An 18240-nucleotide genomic window follows, 5' to 3' on the forward strand; every position below is an offset into this window, starting at 1 on the left:
AGTTTCTGGCCTTATTGTTGCCAAGAAAGTTCTTCACTACCAGAACAAATGCCTTCCACGCTTCCAGTTCCACTTCGTTCATTGACTTTCTGGACTCTGGATTTCTGATGAGCTGACAGATCTGAGGACCGTCAAAGATGCCAGCTTTCAACTTCTCCATGGTCAATCCTGGAAAAGCCTGGCACAAGTAAGTGAAGTAGTCACCATCCTTGTCTAGAGCCTTGGTGAACTGCTTGATTAAGCCGAGCTTGATGTGCAGCGGTGGGAAGAGTATTCTGTCTCTGTCCACCAGAGGGTCGTTGATGACGTTCCTTTTTTTGCAAGGCACCAGTTCCTCCCGCACAGGCCAGTCCTTCTTCATGTAATGCTGAGCACGGTCCCTACTATCCCACATGCACAGAAAGCATGGGTACTTGGTGAAGCCAGACTGTTGTCCCAACGAAAAGTTCACCATCTTCAGGTCAACACAAATAAACCACTTATGCTGATCATAACCAATTTTCTCCAGCACATACTTCACCGCTTCATAGTTCTCCTTCAGTGTACTCAAGTGAGCCAGGGGTATAGAGGCAAACTGGTTGCCGTTGTGTAGCAGAACACATTTCAGTGATCGCTTGCTGCTGTCAATGAACAGTCTCCAATCTTTGGGTTCTTACTGTGGCACTCCAAGCTTGAGCAGAAGCTGCGCAATATCTGCACAGTACGCCAAGTCCTTCTCTTCCGAGAAAAAACGGAGGTACTCTTGATGCCTGTTGCGGAAGAAGCTGATGCGAGGAGGTTTTTTTCCTTCAATCTGGATGACAACAGTTCGGCAGAGTCCTTTGACAAGCTGAGGTCGCGAACTAGATCATTCAACTCCTTTTGGGAAAACCGATGTGGAGCATCATCTTCAAGAACCACTTCTTCTTCATGTCCTTCAACACTGGAGGCATCTTCGTCACTAATGTCAGGAAGTTCTCCGGAGATAGGCACTGGAATTTCATCACAATGAACTACAGGACAACGTGCTGATGGAAGATCAGGATACTTGAGGCTGCTCCGGTTCTTTCTGTTGATCCCAGCTGCACCAATTTATGGAAGATTTCGAGGTTTTATGACTTCAAACTGATCCCTTTTCGACATAATCACCCGGAACTATAGGACCTGAATACTTCTTGTCATTAAAATAATCATTTCCAATCAAAACAATTATTCGACATGGCATTTTACCCCCACCAACTTCTTCTAAAATGCTCCACACAAGCGTACATGTGAACAAAAATGTAAAAAAACGACATGTGCCCATAGCTCAAAAACTTGACCTGATTGAGCAAAACCAATGTGATTTTTGGATTCAGCGCATCAGATTCGTCCTAAATCAACTGAAAAAACGCAGACAACAAATTTGTTGTTGACCAGTGATTATTATTATTATAACAAGCCCAATGAGTTTTTGGTCCGGATATTCACTTTTTGAAATATGTCAGCCCTAGGTAGAACCACAAACCGCTTTTGAGTTCCTTTAAGGATATAATTGCAATAATTAAATAATGGAAGAGGGTTTCCCTTGCATGGGAAGGAGTCTTCATAATCATTTAAAGCCCCCCCTCAAGGTGAGCACAAAATAATCAGCAGAGGCTCCGCGGTCTGACTCTGTGTGAGTCCACTGCTCTGGGCGTCCCCCTTTCCATTTATAGAGAAACAAAAGGGTAGAGCGATATCTCTAGATAGCCAGTCTAGAAGCTTCTAAGACCTAAATCATGCCATACATTTAAAACAGGCACCATCATTCCACTTTAAACAGCCAGAGCTTTCCCCTCCAAGGATTCTGGGAACTGTAGTTTGTTAAGGTACTGAAAATGGTTTGGAGACACACGCACATGACATCTCATTCCCCACACAAAGATAAAATATGCAGAGTGGTTTAAAAAGGCTCTCTTGCAATTATAGCTCTGTGAGAGGCATCCTCATAACTCTCTCAGCACCCATAATTCTTTGGGGAAAGCCGCAACTTTAAAAAGTGGCATTGAAGTGCTTTAAATTAGCAAGCCTCAAAGCTTGACCTTCAGCAACTTTTGAGACAACACAGGCGCTGGTACTCACGAGCTTATCTCCCATTCGTGGGAAAGAAGATACTTTCTCAAAGGCCAGTTTTGTTACCCAGAGACCTGAGTCAAGGGAACTGTTTTCTTCGAACAAGAAAACTATTTTCTCGACTGCTTAACTCATGTGATAAGTCAGCATCCTATGTTGCTGTTCAAAAGAGCCCTTTGTTCAGAGCCACGAGGATAGGAATTTTGATTTACAGTGGTACCTCAGGTTAAGAACTTAATTCGTTCTGGAGGTCTGTTCTTAACCTGAAACCGTTCTTAACCTGAAGCACCACTTTAGCTAATGGGGCCTGCTGCTGCTGCTGCTGCTGCTGCACGATTTCTGTTCTCATCCTGAAGCAAAGTTCTTAACCTGAGGTAATATTTCTGGGTTAGCGAAGTCTGTAACCTGAAGCATCTGTAACCTGAAGCATCTGTAACCTGAAGCATCTGTAACCCGAGGTACCACTGTATTATTAGGGGACGGGTCATATACCTCAAGGGCAGAGCATTTCTTTTGCAGGCAGAGAAGACCCCAAGCTCAATCTCCAGTATCCCCAGGTAGGCTTGGGAATGCCCCCTGCCTGAACCACTACCCTGGAGAGCCACTGACAGTCAGTGTAGACCAGAGCTTTCCAAATGTTTCATGTTGGTGACACACTTTGCAGACACGCATCATTTTGCGCGACACAGCAATCCAGTTTTGCAAGCAAACCGGAGGTTAAACTAGCACCAGGGGTCAGCAAACTTTTTCAGCAGGGGGCTGGTCCACCGTCCCTCAGACCGTGTGGTGGGCTGGACTATACAGTAGTACCTCGGGTTACATATCCTTCAGGTTGCAGACTCCGCTAACCCAGAAATATTGCTTCAAGTTAAGAACTTTGCTTCAGGATGAGAACAGAAATTGTGCTCCGGTGGCACAATAGCAGCAGCAGGCCCCATTAGCTAAAGTGGTGCTTCACGTTAAGAACAGTTTCAGGTTAAGTATGGACCTCCGGAATGAATTAAGTACTTAACCCAAGGTACCACTGTATTTTGAAAAAAAAATATATGAACGAATTCCTATGCCCCACAAATAACCCAGAGATGCATTTTCAGTAAAAAGACACATTCTACTCATGTAAAAACACGCTGATTCCCGGACTGTCCATGGGCCAGATTGAGAAGGCAATTGGGCTGGATCTGGCCCCCGGGCCTTAGTTTGCCTACCCATGAAGTAGCCCCTTTCCAGCCGCAGGAAGAGTGTGGGGAGCATTCGCGCAACACACCTGCACACTACAGCCGACACACTAACATGTCGTGACACACGGTTTGGAAAGCTCTGGTGCAGACAGGACTGAGGAAGGTGGAGCAACTGTCTAACTCAGCATAAGGCAGCTTCCTATGTTGCTTTGATGCCCTGCTGCCTTCTCTCTCTGCAAACTAAGCAGAGTGAAGGCTCAATAAATGGCCGACATGGTCTAATCTCCTTGTAAACAAATCAGGAGGGATGCTCAATAAGCAAGCCGTCTGGAAGCAGTGTCTCCCTCTTTCTTTCTCCGAAATACAATTCCACAAGTCCCCCTTACCTGGGAGAAGGGATCCCGCAACCCCTCCTTGCCGCCGTTAAAGATGTAAACACTGCCAAAAGAGCTGGGGCTCGACCCATGGTCCTCGAGGGGTGCGCCAATGGCAACATCTCCAAAACCGTCCTGGTCCACGTCACCAATGCTAGCCATGGCAAATCCAAACCTGGAGAAAAGGGACCCCAGCTGGCCGTGTAAATGTCTCTGTAGAGTAAAGTTGTTGGCCTGGGAGAAAGCAGGAGAGAGAGGAAAAGGGGAAAGTTACATGAAAGTGCTTTTTGTCTGCTGCTTCCACCTGTTGGTGGAGGTTCCTTCATTTTTTTTTTTTTTTTTTTTTTTTAATAAAATTTTTTTATTGCGTTTCTTTCCATAGGTGAACAAATTTGTTTGGACAACAATATACAAGAAACATTTTCCATATATATAAAGAAAAACATAGAAAAAAGAAAAGATCATTATGAAATTTTTTCAACATCTTTTTGGACCTCCTCGCATCCTCTCAGCATTGCGTTCATCGTTCTAACCAATTCAGCAATTTATTATCTTATTTCCCAACTTATTATACCTTTGTATTTATTATGTTACCAATTTCAAAAATTTGTAATTTAATTTTAACACTCTTAATAAACATAATATTTTGTTTCTAATTTGTCTCATTTTTTTCCATCAATACTTACTTTATCATTTACTTAAAATAAATTGCAGAAGCATAACGTTTCTTAATCGTGCACAATCTTAACACTCAAACAACTTATAATGTTTTTGCAAATAGTCCTTAAATTTTTTCCATTCCTCCTCCATTGTTTCTTCGCTCAGATCTCGAATTCTGCCGGTCATTTCTGCCAACTCCATGTAGTCCATCAACTGCGTCTGCCAGTCCTCCAGTGTGGGTAAATCTGGTGTCTTCCAGAACTTTGCGATAAGAATCCTAGCTGCTGTGGTTGCATACATAAACAAGGTTCTGTCCTTCTTTAGCACCTTCCGGTCCACCATGCCCAGAAGAAAGGCCTCTGGTTTCTTAGAAAAGGTATATCTGAATACCTTTTTCAACTCATTATGTATCATTTCCCAGAAGGCCTTTACTTTCGGGCAGGTCCACCAGAGGTGAAAGAATGTCCCTTCTGCCTCCTTACATTTCCAACACTTATTATCAGAAAGATGGTATATTTTAGCCAACTTGACTGGGGTCATGTACCACCGGTATACCATTTTCATAATGTTCTCTTTCAAGGCACTACATGCCGTGAATTTCATGCCGGTGTTCCATAACCTTTCCCAGTCCTCAGACATAATGTTGTGTCCTACATCCTGTGCCCATTTTATCATAGCAGATTTAACTGTCTCATCCTGTGTGTTCCATTTAAGCAGCAAGTCATACATCCTCGAAAGTACCTTAGTCTTTGGTTCTAGTAACTCCGTCTCCAGTTTCGATTTCTCCAACTGGAAACCCACTTTTTTGTCCATTTTGAATACCTCTTGAATTTGAGCATAATGTAACCAATCTCGCACCTTACCTTTTAATTTGTCCTGGCTTTGGAGCTTCCAATTGTCTCCAACTCTTTCAATCAGTTCCCAATATTTTGGCCAATGGGCCTCCATATTGGGCTTTTTTTTAGAAATCTTGGCTTCCACAGGTGATAACCACCTCGGGGTCTTGTTTTCTAATAAATCCTTATACTTCATCCAAACGGCAAAAATTGATTTTCTGACAATATGGTTTTTGAACAATTTATGAACCTTCGCCTTGTCATACCACAAGTATGCATGCCAACCATACACATTATCAAACCCCTCCAGATCTAGGACATCGGTGTTTTCCAACAGGAACCAATCCTTCAACCAGCAGAAGGCTGCAGCTTCATAGTACAACCTTAAGTCCGGCAGGGCAAACCCCCCTCTTTCTTTTGAGTCGGTTAGTATTTTAAATTTTATTCGGGGCTTTTTGCCCTGCCAGACAAACTTAGAAATATCCTTCTGCCATTTTCCAAAGCATTCCATTCTGTCCACGACCTGAAGGGTTTGAAATAAGAATAGCATTTTTGGCAAAACACACATCTTTATAGCTGCGATTCGGCCTGACAAGGTAAGTTTCAATCTTGACCAAATATCCAAGTCTTTTTTAATTTCCAACCAACATTTTTCATAGTTATCTTTGAAAAGGTTTAAATTTTTGGTGGACAAATATACCCCCAGGTATTTCACTTTTTTAACCACACTTAGCTCTGTCTCTTTCTGATACCCCTCTATCTCTGTAGGTGTCAAATTTTTGACCAAAACCTTAGTTTTTTGTTTGTTTAACTTGAATCCCGCCACCCGACCAAACTCCAAAATAAGTTCCAAAACTCTTTTTGTGCTAGATACTGGCTCCTGTACTGTCAAGACTAGGTCATCTGCAAAGGCTTTCAGTTTATATTGTTTCGCTCCGACCTCTATACCTTGCACCAACTGGTCCTCCCTAATCATATTCAGCAATACCTCCAGAACAGAAATAAATAGCAGAGGGGATAAAGGGCACCCCTGTCGTGTCCCTTTTTCAATTAGAAGTTCATCCGACACCACATTGTTCACTATCAACTTGGCTTTTTGCTCTGAATAAATTGCTTCTAGTCCATTTTCAAACCCCCGTCCCACTCCCATCCCCTTCAGGTTTTTCTTCATAAACATCCAAGAAATGTTGTCAAATGCTTTCTCCGCATCAATAAAGATTAAAGCAGCCCTTGTGTTTCTGATTCGCAACAACTCCAATATATCAATAATATTCCTGGTGTTATCAGACATGTGTCTACCAGGGAGAAAGCCTGCTTGGTCCTTGTGAATTACTTCGTTTAAAACGTTTTTAAGTCTACTTGCTAAAATGTCTGCAAATATTTTGTAATCCACATTCAGGAGTGAGATGGGACGGTAGTTCTTAAGCTGAGTCTTTTCCTTCTCTGACTTGGGAATCAATGTGATGAATGCTTCTTTCCACGTTTCCGGTGCCCTTCTCCCCTCCATAATCTGGTTGCAAACCTCCAACAACGGTTGTATCAAACAATCCTTCAGAGTCTTATAATATTTGGAGGTGAGACCATCTGGGCCTGGAGATTTGCCAAGTTGCATATTTTGGATGGCACCTTCAATTTCCTGTTGAGTTATTTTACTGTTGAGAATTGATCTTTTATCTTGACTTATTTTAGATAGTCCATTTGTCCTCAAGAATTGGTCTATTTCCGATTCTTTCTGAGGCCCCTGTGCATAAAGTTCCTTGAAGTATCTGTGGAAGCACTTTCTTATTTCTTCTGGTTTCTGAACTATTTTTCCTTGAATCTCCAGGTTTGTGACTGTGTTTAGCTTTTGTCTTTTTTTCAATTGCCAAGCTAACAACTTTCCACATTTATTTGCTGATTCAAACGATCTCTGCTTCATTTGTTTAATTTTCCACTCAATCTCTTGATTAATCAATTTCGAATATTGTGCTTGATGGAATTTGATCTCTCTTAGCACCTCTTTTGACTTCGGATTAGTTCTCAGCTTTTTCTCTCCTTCACTTATTTTCTCTAGAATTTTTTCCTTTTTTCCATTCCAAAATTTTTTCTTTATTGTATTCTGTTGTATCAGAAACCCTCTCATTACAGCTTTGCTTGCGTCCCAGATTATTCTTTTCTCCACCGTAGTGTTCAAATTTATTTCAAAGTAGTCCCTTAGCGTTTTTTGGGCCTTTTGGTGGAGGTTCCTTCAACTGAATTTACCTGAATTGTAAGGAGGTTCCTTCAACTGAATTTACCAGGCCAGGACTAAAGCCCTTAACAGTTTGGACCAGTTTACTTGAGGCACCCCCTTACCCCATCACTGAAATCTGCAGAAATGGTACTGTTACAAGTGCCACATAATCCTCATTCTGCTCTTGTAAGAAATCAGTCTTGTAGCATAGCAGATGCCTTCACTGTACTCTTTTCGGATATATAATTTTTTTTGAGTTTTCATTTTTCTACATTTCAAATCAAACATTTTACAAACTTTGCAATACCCAACGGTTTCCCTTCTCCTCCTTCCATGATTCATATCATACTTTCCTGCCTATTTTACCAGAACCATTCAAATCAGTTTCCCACTTTTACATCAATCAAATATTGTTTACTCTGTTGAATTGATCTTAATGCTGCCAGCGTTTTCAGCTGTGTACAATTATTTTCCACATATTCAATAACTATTGTCCGCTCTTCTTTAAAAAATATGTTCTTCTTGCTCTCTTATTCTGAGGGTCGAACCTGCAAGTTCTGCATATTCTAAGTTGACAAACCTCGCTCACTTTCCATTGGAACTGGGCGGGCCCATTGGGAGCTTGCTTTCATTGCTGCCAGACCCCTTGGCTTCCTGGTTATCCCCAGGACCTTCAAGCTACCTCCAAGCTACCCCTAAACTCCCAAAAGCAGCAGCCGGGTTGCTGCGATCGCAGCGCCCGCTTCCTTGTCCCCTCACGGTAAACCGGAACATTTTTTTGTTCAGGGAAAGCTATCCAAACCATGTCAAAGTTGATAGGTGTTTCAATTAGTCCTCCCCCCCCCTGATTTTAACTATATTTGTATTTAAAATATTTTTTAAAATCCTCATTTTAACTTTGTCTTTAGCTGGCAACCCCCCCCCCCTTTTGGGTAAAGTGCTTAGAGTTTCCGCTTACAATCAAGCCGAATATTGTACACATTTTGCAAAATAAAAATAAATAATAACTGCATTTGGAAGGACTCTCTTGGTCGTTCCACTGCCCTTGGATTTCAGAGCAATGGGAGAGTGCATTTTCTGCGGCAGCTCCTAAGAATTGTGTAGAATTCTGTCTGCTGAAGACACTCTTCTGTATTAAACTGATTAGTAGTAAACAGGCAGCCTGTGCAATCTTTTTAGCACAGGTGTAAAATGTGAACAGTAGGATGTTTTACCTGGCTATCCAAGCGATAAAGGTAAACCTTTCCTTCCTCCCCTTGCATATGGAAAAATGGAGCTCCAACAAGCAGGTGATCTGTAACCCCATCCAGGTCGATGTCCAACAGGCAGAGCTCGGAGCCAAAATAGGACCCAACCTGCAGTCCAAGAGAACAAATATTGATGGGATTTCTATGCCGAACGCTTCCAAATGCTGACCACAAAAAGGCATCCCCTTTCTATTTATATCTATCTATCTATCTATCTATCTATCTATCTATCTATCTATCATCTATCTATCTATCTGTCTGTCTGATATAGATATATATAAAGAATATGGATATGCTTGATTTAAGTTTTGCTCTCGAGGGCTGAAAGCAATTTGCTTTTATAATCAGAGAATTCAAGATTTAAACAGCCACAATTTTATTTATTAAATTTGTGTACCGCCCTTCATCCGAAGGTCACAGGGCAGTTCACAACATGAAAATTCAAAACGAGAACACAAAATACGTAATAAAAACAAGAAAAAAGCCAAAACCAACCCCAAAACTCCCTTCTCACAAACACATTTTTAAAGACATAGAATGTTAATCAGCCAAATGTTAAAGAGTTAAAGAGAAACATGTTTCCTGGGTGCCTAAAGATAGGTAACGAAGGCACCAGACAAGCCTCCCTGGGGAGAGCGCTCCACAGTGTTCGATGTAAGGACAGAAATGGCTTAATTGATTTTCCTAATATGCTGCTGCTGCTGCCACCGCTGTCTACTAATTTTTCCCTCACAACATGACTAGTAGAAACAAAGGTGGGCAACTCTACAAGGGCCACAAACCAATGATGGACAAGGCCAGAAGCAGACAGAGAGTCAGGATGATGTCAGCAGCTCCTGGCTGGTTGCCCAGGAGAGCATAAAGACAAGGAAAAGTTTCTTACAGTCCTTTTTAAATTCAAACTTTACAGAGAGAGGCTATAGAACCCAGCCTCTTGGATAATGGCGCTGTCCCGAGTGAATCTCCACCCCCTGCTCTCCCACTTCTTCATTCGTCATCACCATCATCTCCTCTATGTGCCCTCTGCCTTTGAGCTCTTTGCTCTCTTACTTTCAAGGCCCGCCAGGTTCTGGGAGATGGAGGGTCTGGGATGCTTTCTAATGACAACATTGCAGCCAGGTGTTGCTTTGGCTCTCCTATGATTTCCCAGGTTTCCCCCTCATCTGCCTCTGAACTGCTACTTCCCTCAAATCCCTGTTGTAAATCTATACTGTCTTCCTCTTCCTCCTCCCTGGAAGAGTATGGGTAGGGAGGTGGTCTCCAGCAGTCTTCCTCTGCCCAGTCCCTGACACAGAGCGATTAATGCACAATTTATCTCTATACAGTAGGCTAGTTTCTATCCTTGCCAACAAAGGCCCGTATAGTTAAAGCTATGGTTTTCCCAGTAGTGATGTATGGAAGTGAGAGCTGGACCATAAAGAAGGCTGGTCGCCAAAGAATGGATGCTTTTGAATTATGGTGCTGGAGGAGACCCTTGAGAGTCCCATGGACTGCAAGAAGATCAAACCTCTCCATTCTGAAGGAAATCAGCCCTGAATGCTCACTGGAAGGACAGATCCTGAAGCTGAGGCTCCAAGACTTTGGCCACCTCATGAGAAGAGAAGACTCCCTGGAAAAGACCCTGATGTTGGGAAAGATGGAGGGCACAAGGAGAAGGGGACGACAGAGGACGAGATGGTGGGACAGTGTTCTCAAAGCTACCAGCATGAGTTTGACCAAACTGCGGGAGGCAGTGGAAGACAGGAGTGCCTGGCGTGCTCTGGTCCAGGGGGTCACGAAGAGTCGGACACGACTAAACGACTAAACAACAACAACAACAAGTTTCTATCCACAGTCATGAACCCCTTTTCTAGTCTTTATCTGGGCAAGCAAAGAGGCAAGATCAGAGCTCAAGGGCACAATTCCAGCCAGGCAAACACATGCAAGGAGGGTGTGAAGCCAGGCTGGTGAGGAGAGTGAAAAAAACACGTAATAGGCTGTACGATAACAACTGCAAACTTATTTACTTGCAAATACTCAAAAATTGGATATGGCTTCTTATAGTGTCAAAATCAACACTGTAACATAATACAGTGGTACCTCGGGTTACATACGCTTCAGGTTACAGACGCTTCAGGTTATAGACTCCGCTAACCCAGAAATAGTACCTTGGGTTAAGTACTTTACTTCAGGATGAGAACAAAAATTGTGCTCCAGTGGCGCGGCAGCAGCAGGAGGCCCCATTAGCTAAAGTGGTGCTTCAGGCTAAGAACAGTTTCAGGTTAAGAACGGACCTCCGGAACAAACTAAGTACTTAACCCGAGGTACCACTGTATATTAAAATGTAGCTTATTCAGTTGACAACCCAGTCCAGTATGTACAAAATACAAATCCTATTTTGTCAGTGCCATAATATATTCATTTCTAATTTCTTCATCTTCTCTTGTATTTTTCTGTCTGACGTATTCCTTAGAAGAGTGACATGAAATGATCTTCTAAGTGTCTAATCTATCAAGCTGGTAGACAAAAGAAAATGGCACTGTTAGATGGTTGGCACAGGCAGACGAGACAAGGATTACTGGATATTCCCCTGTTTCGCCCGAAGGCGAAAGCATCAGCTGTGCGTAACTCTAAATCATATAAACAGAGACACTTTGTAATATAATAGCTACACAAATGCACATACTTGTATATAACAAGGAATCCAGGAATCCTTGCCTTGTCTGCCTGTGCCAGCATCTACCAGTGACAGGTTTGTGGTTTTTTTGGTGAGGAGAGTGGCCTGGGTCAGGCTTTGGGGGCCAGGCTTCCTCCCCCCATGGCCATAGATAAGCAGTATAAAGAGAAAGCAGTCTCTTACCAGTAACAGAAATGTTTAATGAACGCAGCGAAAGAACAAGCGTCCGTTCTCAGAGTGCACTTCCCTCTAGTCACTTCCGTCCTCCCGTCTCCTAGCCACCTGATTTCTCAACCACTGAGCCTTTTGTGGAGCCACTTTATCTAATCTCTTAGCCTTGGGACTGAGAAGCTGCACATCTTCCAGTGAGAGAGAGCCTGCTATCTCACTCTCTTCCCTTTCTTCTCCTTGCTGTTCACCTCCCGGTTCTGCCCAGCTATTATCTTCCAAACTGTGACCCTCGGCAAACCGTTGTTCCAAATAAACTACTGTGGAGTTTCGGGATTCTGGCCATGAGCAGGGGAAGGGGTAGGATCCCACCATTTCTCATCAGAGTTGTACTCCTCAGCCTAGTCTCGGGGGGGGGGCAGAGAGGATGTGGCTAAGGAGGAAGAATGGTCTGGGGAGAGCCCACAGGGTCCTGAGGTCCCCAACCCTGAGCTAGAGACAAGGCTGCCATTATTAAAATGAAATCATGTATGTGCTTTGGTTTGTGGAACAACGGCTAAACGATTTCTTAAGTGGTCCAGCGAAACCAGCCTGGCATCCAGAAGGGCACTGATCCAGGAAATGCCTAAGAGAAAATGAGAAGACGAGGAGGATTCAAAGCAGGCGCTGTGGAAGATCCAGCGATGACATACCTGTTCCCCGTGGAGGATCTGCTTTAAGCGGTCTCCTTCGAACACCATCACTTTCCCCTTGATGCTGTGTCGAGGGGCCCCCGCCACGACCAAAGTGGCGCGTGCCGTGTCGATTGCACCCACGCTGTAGCCTGGAGGAGAAAGAGACCAGAAGCAGAACTTCCTCAAGATCAAGAAGAAGATGGGAAGCTGGTGGGACTTTTAAACACAAAGGACAATGCAGAGCGATAGATGGATAGACGGTTGGTTTTTGTTTTTGTTTTTTTATAATAATTTTTATTGCATTTTTCCAGTTTCAGATAATACAGAAAGAAGAAAAAACAGAAAAGATAAAAAGAAAAAGAAAAAAATCAAACCCTTCCAACAACTTATTTCAATCTTCTATCGGACTTCCCCACATCTCCCGCATAATGCATTCTTATCAATAAATTTAATCAGCAAGTTGTAACCTTGTTTCGCGTGTTTCTTTGTACTTTCAATTAGAATTTGAGTTTAAATCCCTTATTTTCCAATTACTCTAAAAACATAACATATTATCACTTTTAGCTATTTAAACATTGGTTCTTTCAAAGATATTATCCAATTTCATATAAAATCCACTTTCATTACTGGGGCTAACCTTCCAAATCATGCGGCATATTATAGTTCATATAACTTATAATGTTTTTGTAGATAATCTTTAAATTTCTCCCAGTCCTCCTCCATCGTCTCTTCTCCCAAGTCTCGGATCCTGGCAGTCATCTCGGCTAATTCCATGTAGTTCATCAGTTGCGTCTGCCAATCTTCCAGTGTGGGCAAATCTTGAGTCTTCCAATGCTTAGCGATAAGAATTCTTGCTGCTGTAGTAGCATACATAAAAAACGTTCTGTCCTTCTTTGACACCTTTTGGCCGACAATGCCCAAGAGGAAGGCCTCCGGTTTCTTAGGAAAGGTGTACTTAAACACCTTTTTTAACTCATTGTAGATCATTTCCCAGAAGGCCTTCACTTTTGGACAAGTCCACCACAGGTGAAAGAATGTCCCTTCAGCCTCCTTGCATTTCCAACATTTATTATCAGACAAATGGTATATCTTAGCAAGCTTGACTGGGGTCATGTACCACCTGTATACCATTTTCATAATGTTTTCTTTCAGAGCATTACATGCAGTAAACTTCATACCGGTGGTCCATAACCTTTCCCAGTCCTCCGACATGATATTGTAACCAATGTCCTGAGCCCATTTTATCATGGCTGATTTGACTATCTCATCCTGAGTGTTCCATTTAAGCAGCAAGTTATACATTCTCGATAATAACTTGGTCTTTGGTTCTAACAACTCTGTCTCAAGTTTCGATTTTTCCACCTGGAATCCTATTTTTTTGTCTAGCTTAAACACCTCGTTAATTTGGGCATAATGAAACCAATCTTGCACCTTACCCTTTAATTTTTCAAAGCTCTGCAACCTCCAATTACCTCCAATGTTTTCTAATATTTCCCAATATTTCGGCCAGCCGGCCTCCATATTAGGTTTTTTCCGAGCCTTGGCCTCTATTGGTGAGACCCACCTCGGAGTTTTACTTTCCAGTAAGTCTTTGTATTTTTTCCAGACCATAAATATTGCTTTTCTGACAATATGGTTTTTGAACATTCCATATGTTTTAGCCTTGTCATACCACAGGTACGCATGCCAACCTAACGAATTGTTAAAGCCTTCCAGATCTAGGACATCAGTGTTTTCTAGCAGAATCCAATCTTTCATCCAGCAGAAGGCAGCAGCTTCATAGTATAACCTTAAGTCTGGCAGGGCAAAACCCCCTCTCTCCTTTGCTTCAGTTAGTATTTTAAACTTTATTCGGGGCTTTTTGCCCTGCCAAACAAATTTCGATATATCCTTCTGCCACTTTCCAAAACATTCCACTCTGTCCACAACCTGCAAGGCTTGAAACAAAAACAACATTTTTGGCAAAACGTTCATTTTTATAGCTGCGATTCGGCCTAACAAGGATAGTTTCAGTCTTGACCAGATTTCTAGATCTTTTTTGACTTCTGTCCAACATTTCTCATAATTATCTTTAAATAAGTTCAAGTTCTTAGAGGACAGATTGACCCCCAGGTATTTCACTTTTTTAACAATGTTTAGTTCTGTTTCCTTCTGAAACTCCTCTGTTTCAGTAGCTGTCAAATTTTTCCCTAAAACCTTAGTTTTTTGTTTATTCAGCTTAAAACCCGCCACCCGACCAAATTTCTGAATCAATTCTAAAACTCTTTTTGTACTAGCTTCTGGCTCCTGTAATGTCAAAACCAAGTCATCTGCAAATGCTTTCAATTTATATTGTTTCGCTCCGACCCGTATTCCTTGTACCTGCCAATCTTTCCTAATCATATTCAGCAACACCTCCAGGACCGAAATAAATAATGAAGGGGAAAGGGGGCACCCCTGTCTTGTTCCTTTTTCAATGTAAAATTCTTCTGTCACCACATTGTTCACTATCAACTTAGCCTTTTGTTCTGAGTAAATTGCATCTATTCCATTCTCAAACCCCCGTCCCACTCCCATCCCTTCCAAATTTTTCTTCATAAACTTCCAAGAGATATTATCAAAGGCCTTCTCTGCATCAATAAATATAAGCACTGCTTTGGTGTTAATATTTGTTTGCAACAGTTCCAAAATGTCAATAATATTCCTGGTATTGTCAAACAAATGCCTGCCTGGGAGAAAGCCTGCTTGGTCCTTATGAATCACTTCATTAAGAACTTTTTAAAATCTATTTGCCAAAATGTCTGCAAATATTTTATAATCCACATTTAGGAGTGAGATGGGACGGTAGTTCTTAAGTTGAGTCTTTTCAGTTTCCACTTTAGGTATCAATGTGATGAATGCTTCTTTCCACGTTTCTGGTGCCCTCCCCCCCCCCCATAATCTGATTGCAAACCTCCATTAATGGTTGTGTCAGGTAGTCTTTTAACGTCCTATAATACTTGGAGGTAAGTCCATCAGGGCCTGGAGATTTGCCTAACTGCATGTTCTGAATGGCATCCTCAATTTCCTGTTGTGTTATTTTGGAATTTAAAATTACTCTCTTCTCCTGAGATAGTTCTGGTAGGCCATTGTCTTTCAGAAATTGTTCTATCTCAATCGCTTCCTCAGACCCTTGGGTATATAGTTTTTTAAAGTATTTCTGGAAACACTTTCTAATTTCTCCCGGTTTCTGAATGTTTTTCCCTTCAACTTCTAAATTGGTAACGTAGTTTAATTTTTGTCTCTTTTTCAGCTGCCAAGCCAACAGTTTCCCACATTTATTCGCTGATTCAAAAGATCTTTGTTTCATTTGTTTAATTTTCCATTCCACTTCTTGGTTAATCAATTTCGTATATTGTGACTGGTGGAATTTAATTTCTCTTAAAATCTCCTTTGATTTTGGATTCAGTCTTAATTTTTTCTCTCCATCTCTTATCCTCTCTAATATCTTATCTTTTTTCCCATTCCAGAATTTTTTCTTAATCGTATTCTGTTGTATCAGAAACCCTCTCATAACAGCTTTGCTTGCGTCCCAGACTATTCTTTTTTCCACCGAGGTGTTCAAGTTGATTTCAAAATAGTCCTTTAAAGCTTTTTGGGCCTTCTTTACAATCTCTTGATCTCTCAACAGGTTGTCATTCATTTTCCATCTAAAGGAATCGGCAGTAGTAAATCTCATTTCCATTTTCAAGGCGTTGTGGTCGGAGCAGGTCTTTGGGCAGATTTCCACTCTTATAGTCTTAGGTGCCAGCCCTCTGGTTGTCCAAATTTGGTCGATTCTTGTCCAGGACAGGTGAGCCTCAGAAAAGAAAGTTCCTTCTTTACCTAAGGGGTTTCTCGTCCTCCATAAGTCAATCAAGTCCATATTGTCAGTTAGTTCGAAAAAAGTTTTTGGTAGTCTTCCGTCCTTGGTCAGATTCTGATTCTGTGACTTATCCATATAAGTAGAGACCACCCCATTCATGTCTCCCATCATAATGATGTTAGAATAGTCCAGATAGTCCAGCAGTGTCTCATGTAGCTTCTTGTAAAATTCTGATTTCCCCTCATTAGGTGCGTAGATTCCTAATATCAAAACTTTTTCCCCTTGGGTTTGTATTTCAATTGCCAGGATTCTTCCTTGTTCATCTTTAAACAAAAATTTTGGTAGTAAGTTCTCTTTTACATAGATCACCACGCCTCTCTTTTTGACTCTGTCTGATGAGATAAATTCTTGGCCTAGTCTTTTGTTTATTAACACTTTCCTGTGAAGCCTAGTCACGTGGGTTTCTTGCAAACAGATTATATCCAAATGTTCTTTTTTCAGAATATGAAAAATCCTTTTGCGTTTTTCCGGGGAATTTGCGCCATTAATGTTCCAACTGTACAGCTGCAGAGACATCCTGTATCAATCTGTTGTTGCTCTTTATGGGGTGTCTTCTTTTTTATCCGAACCCGGAGGTGCTGGTTCTTTCCCAGATTCTGGTGGGGGCCAAGGAACTGCTGTACCCTTCTGCAGGTCTTCTCCGTGGTCGTGTAGGAACTTCTGGCTGTCCTCTTTCGTTCTAATTTTGACCTTCTTTTCTTTGTAGTTGAATGATAGACCTTGCGGAAACTCCCACCTATAAGGTATCCCGTTACTTCTCAAAAGTCCAGCTAGATCAGTGTAGTTAGCTCTGAGATCTAACAATTGTTTAGGAATGTCCTTGTAGATTTGCGCTCTTCTGTCCTGGATCTCGAGTGCTTTGTTAAAGTGAAGGTCAAGTAGTTTGTCTCTCTCTTGTTTGGTCCTTAGGATGATCAAGCAGTCTCTGGGTCTGTCCTTCCTGGCAACTCTTCCCAGTCTAAATGCAGTTGTAATTTTGAAGTCTGTGTCTTCCTTTATACCCCAAAATTTAGAGAATTCTGTTGTCAAAAAGCCAGTCAGATCTTCTTTCTCGATCTCAGGGATAGAGCGTAATCTTAAATTATTTTCCCGATTTTTCAGTTCCACCATAGACAGATAGGCCTGTTGGTCACTAATATGTTTATGTAGTGGCCTTACCTCTCCTTTCAATTCGTCCACTTTCTGAACAGCTTGATCAGCTTTTTCGTTTGCAGCCTCGGCCAATTTCCGAATCTCAGATGTAGCGTCCTTTAAATTCCCAATTTCTTGTGAATGCTGAGCCACTTGTTCCGATAGTTTGGTAATTGAGGATGTGGCTAAGTCGATTTTAGCTGTTTGGTCATCAACCTTCTTATTTAAAATTGCAAATTGTTGTAGCATTTCATCTAGAAGGGTATTAGATCCCCCTGCTGCCATATCCTCAGTTGTTGGTTGTTCAGGTTCCTTTAATAGTGCTGTTGTTGAGGGTGCAACTCCCTGTAGAACGGCAGGGACTGAAGATCTACGAGACTGAGAAATCAGGGTTGTTTGTACAAGTTGGCCTTTCCCTGCTTTCGATTTTGCAGATCTTGTTTTCGGAGGGCCACTCATTCCACACCTGTCTTTGGATTCAAGGTCAGACTGTCAAATGTTCCATGGGAAAGACAGGCCTCAGAGTAGATAACCAAACAACAGAAAGTCAAAACAAAGTTAGTTCCCAGGAATTTGTAAATCCCAAGCTCCACTAGAGGGAGTGTTGTTAAAGTTCAGAAAGAAAGAAGGAAAGTTTTGGTCGCCATTAAAGTTCCTACGCAGAATAAAATAAGAATAGTCCTTAAGGCTTTTTTCCACTTGCAGAGCCCTTTCAATGTTGCCACAGTAATCCCATCTGAAGGAGCAAGATACAGTTACTAGGTTGTTTCTTCTAATAATGCCTCTATGTATCCGTTTCGACTTTATAAATTGTATCCGCAAAGAACCCTTTTTCCCCTGTCAGCCCGGGGCTGGGTTTTAAAGTTTTTAAAGTCAACAAAAGGAGAAGGTCCCCAGATTAAAACTGCACAATAACATAAAAAGAAGGTTTGCCTTTCCTTTCAGTTGCCAGCTCTGCCAGTCGCACGATGCTTCCCGTTTTAAAATCCCTTTCTAATGCTTCCAGCTTGTCGTTTCCTTTGCCTTTGATCTCTAAGCGCTACCGGGAGACGGACTTCCTTTTTCTCGTCTCCCGCTTTCAGCCAATTTTACAATTTGTAATTCCAGATTTAAAGTGTTTCTTACTCACGAGTAAGTAGTTTGGAGTC

At 41.9% G+C, this 18240-nt stretch overlaps 1 protein-coding gene across 1 annotated transcript in view; it reads right to left on the minus strand.

The window, feature by feature from the left end:
• The window catches only part of ITGAE (integrin subunit alpha E), a gene marked incomplete at its 5' end in the record, with an annotated part of 70630 nt that overhangs the window by 24871 nt on the left and 27519 nt on the right, over positions 1-18240 (minus strand). The window contains 3 exons of the mRNA XM_081173272.1: positions 3638-3859; positions 8548-8688; positions 12097-12227. Coding sequence (XP_081029398.1) covers positions 3638-3859; positions 8548-8688; positions 12097-12227 — 494 coding nt within the window. The remainder of the gene's footprint in view (positions 1-3637; positions 3860-8547; positions 8689-12096; positions 12228-18240) is intronic.

The sequence above is a fragment of the Podarcis bocagei genome (assembly GCF_964188305.1).
Source record: "Podarcis bocagei genome assembly, chromosome: 15".
Taxonomy (NCBI): domain Eukaryota; kingdom Metazoa; phylum Chordata; class Lepidosauria; order Squamata; family Lacertidae; genus Podarcis; species Podarcis bocagei.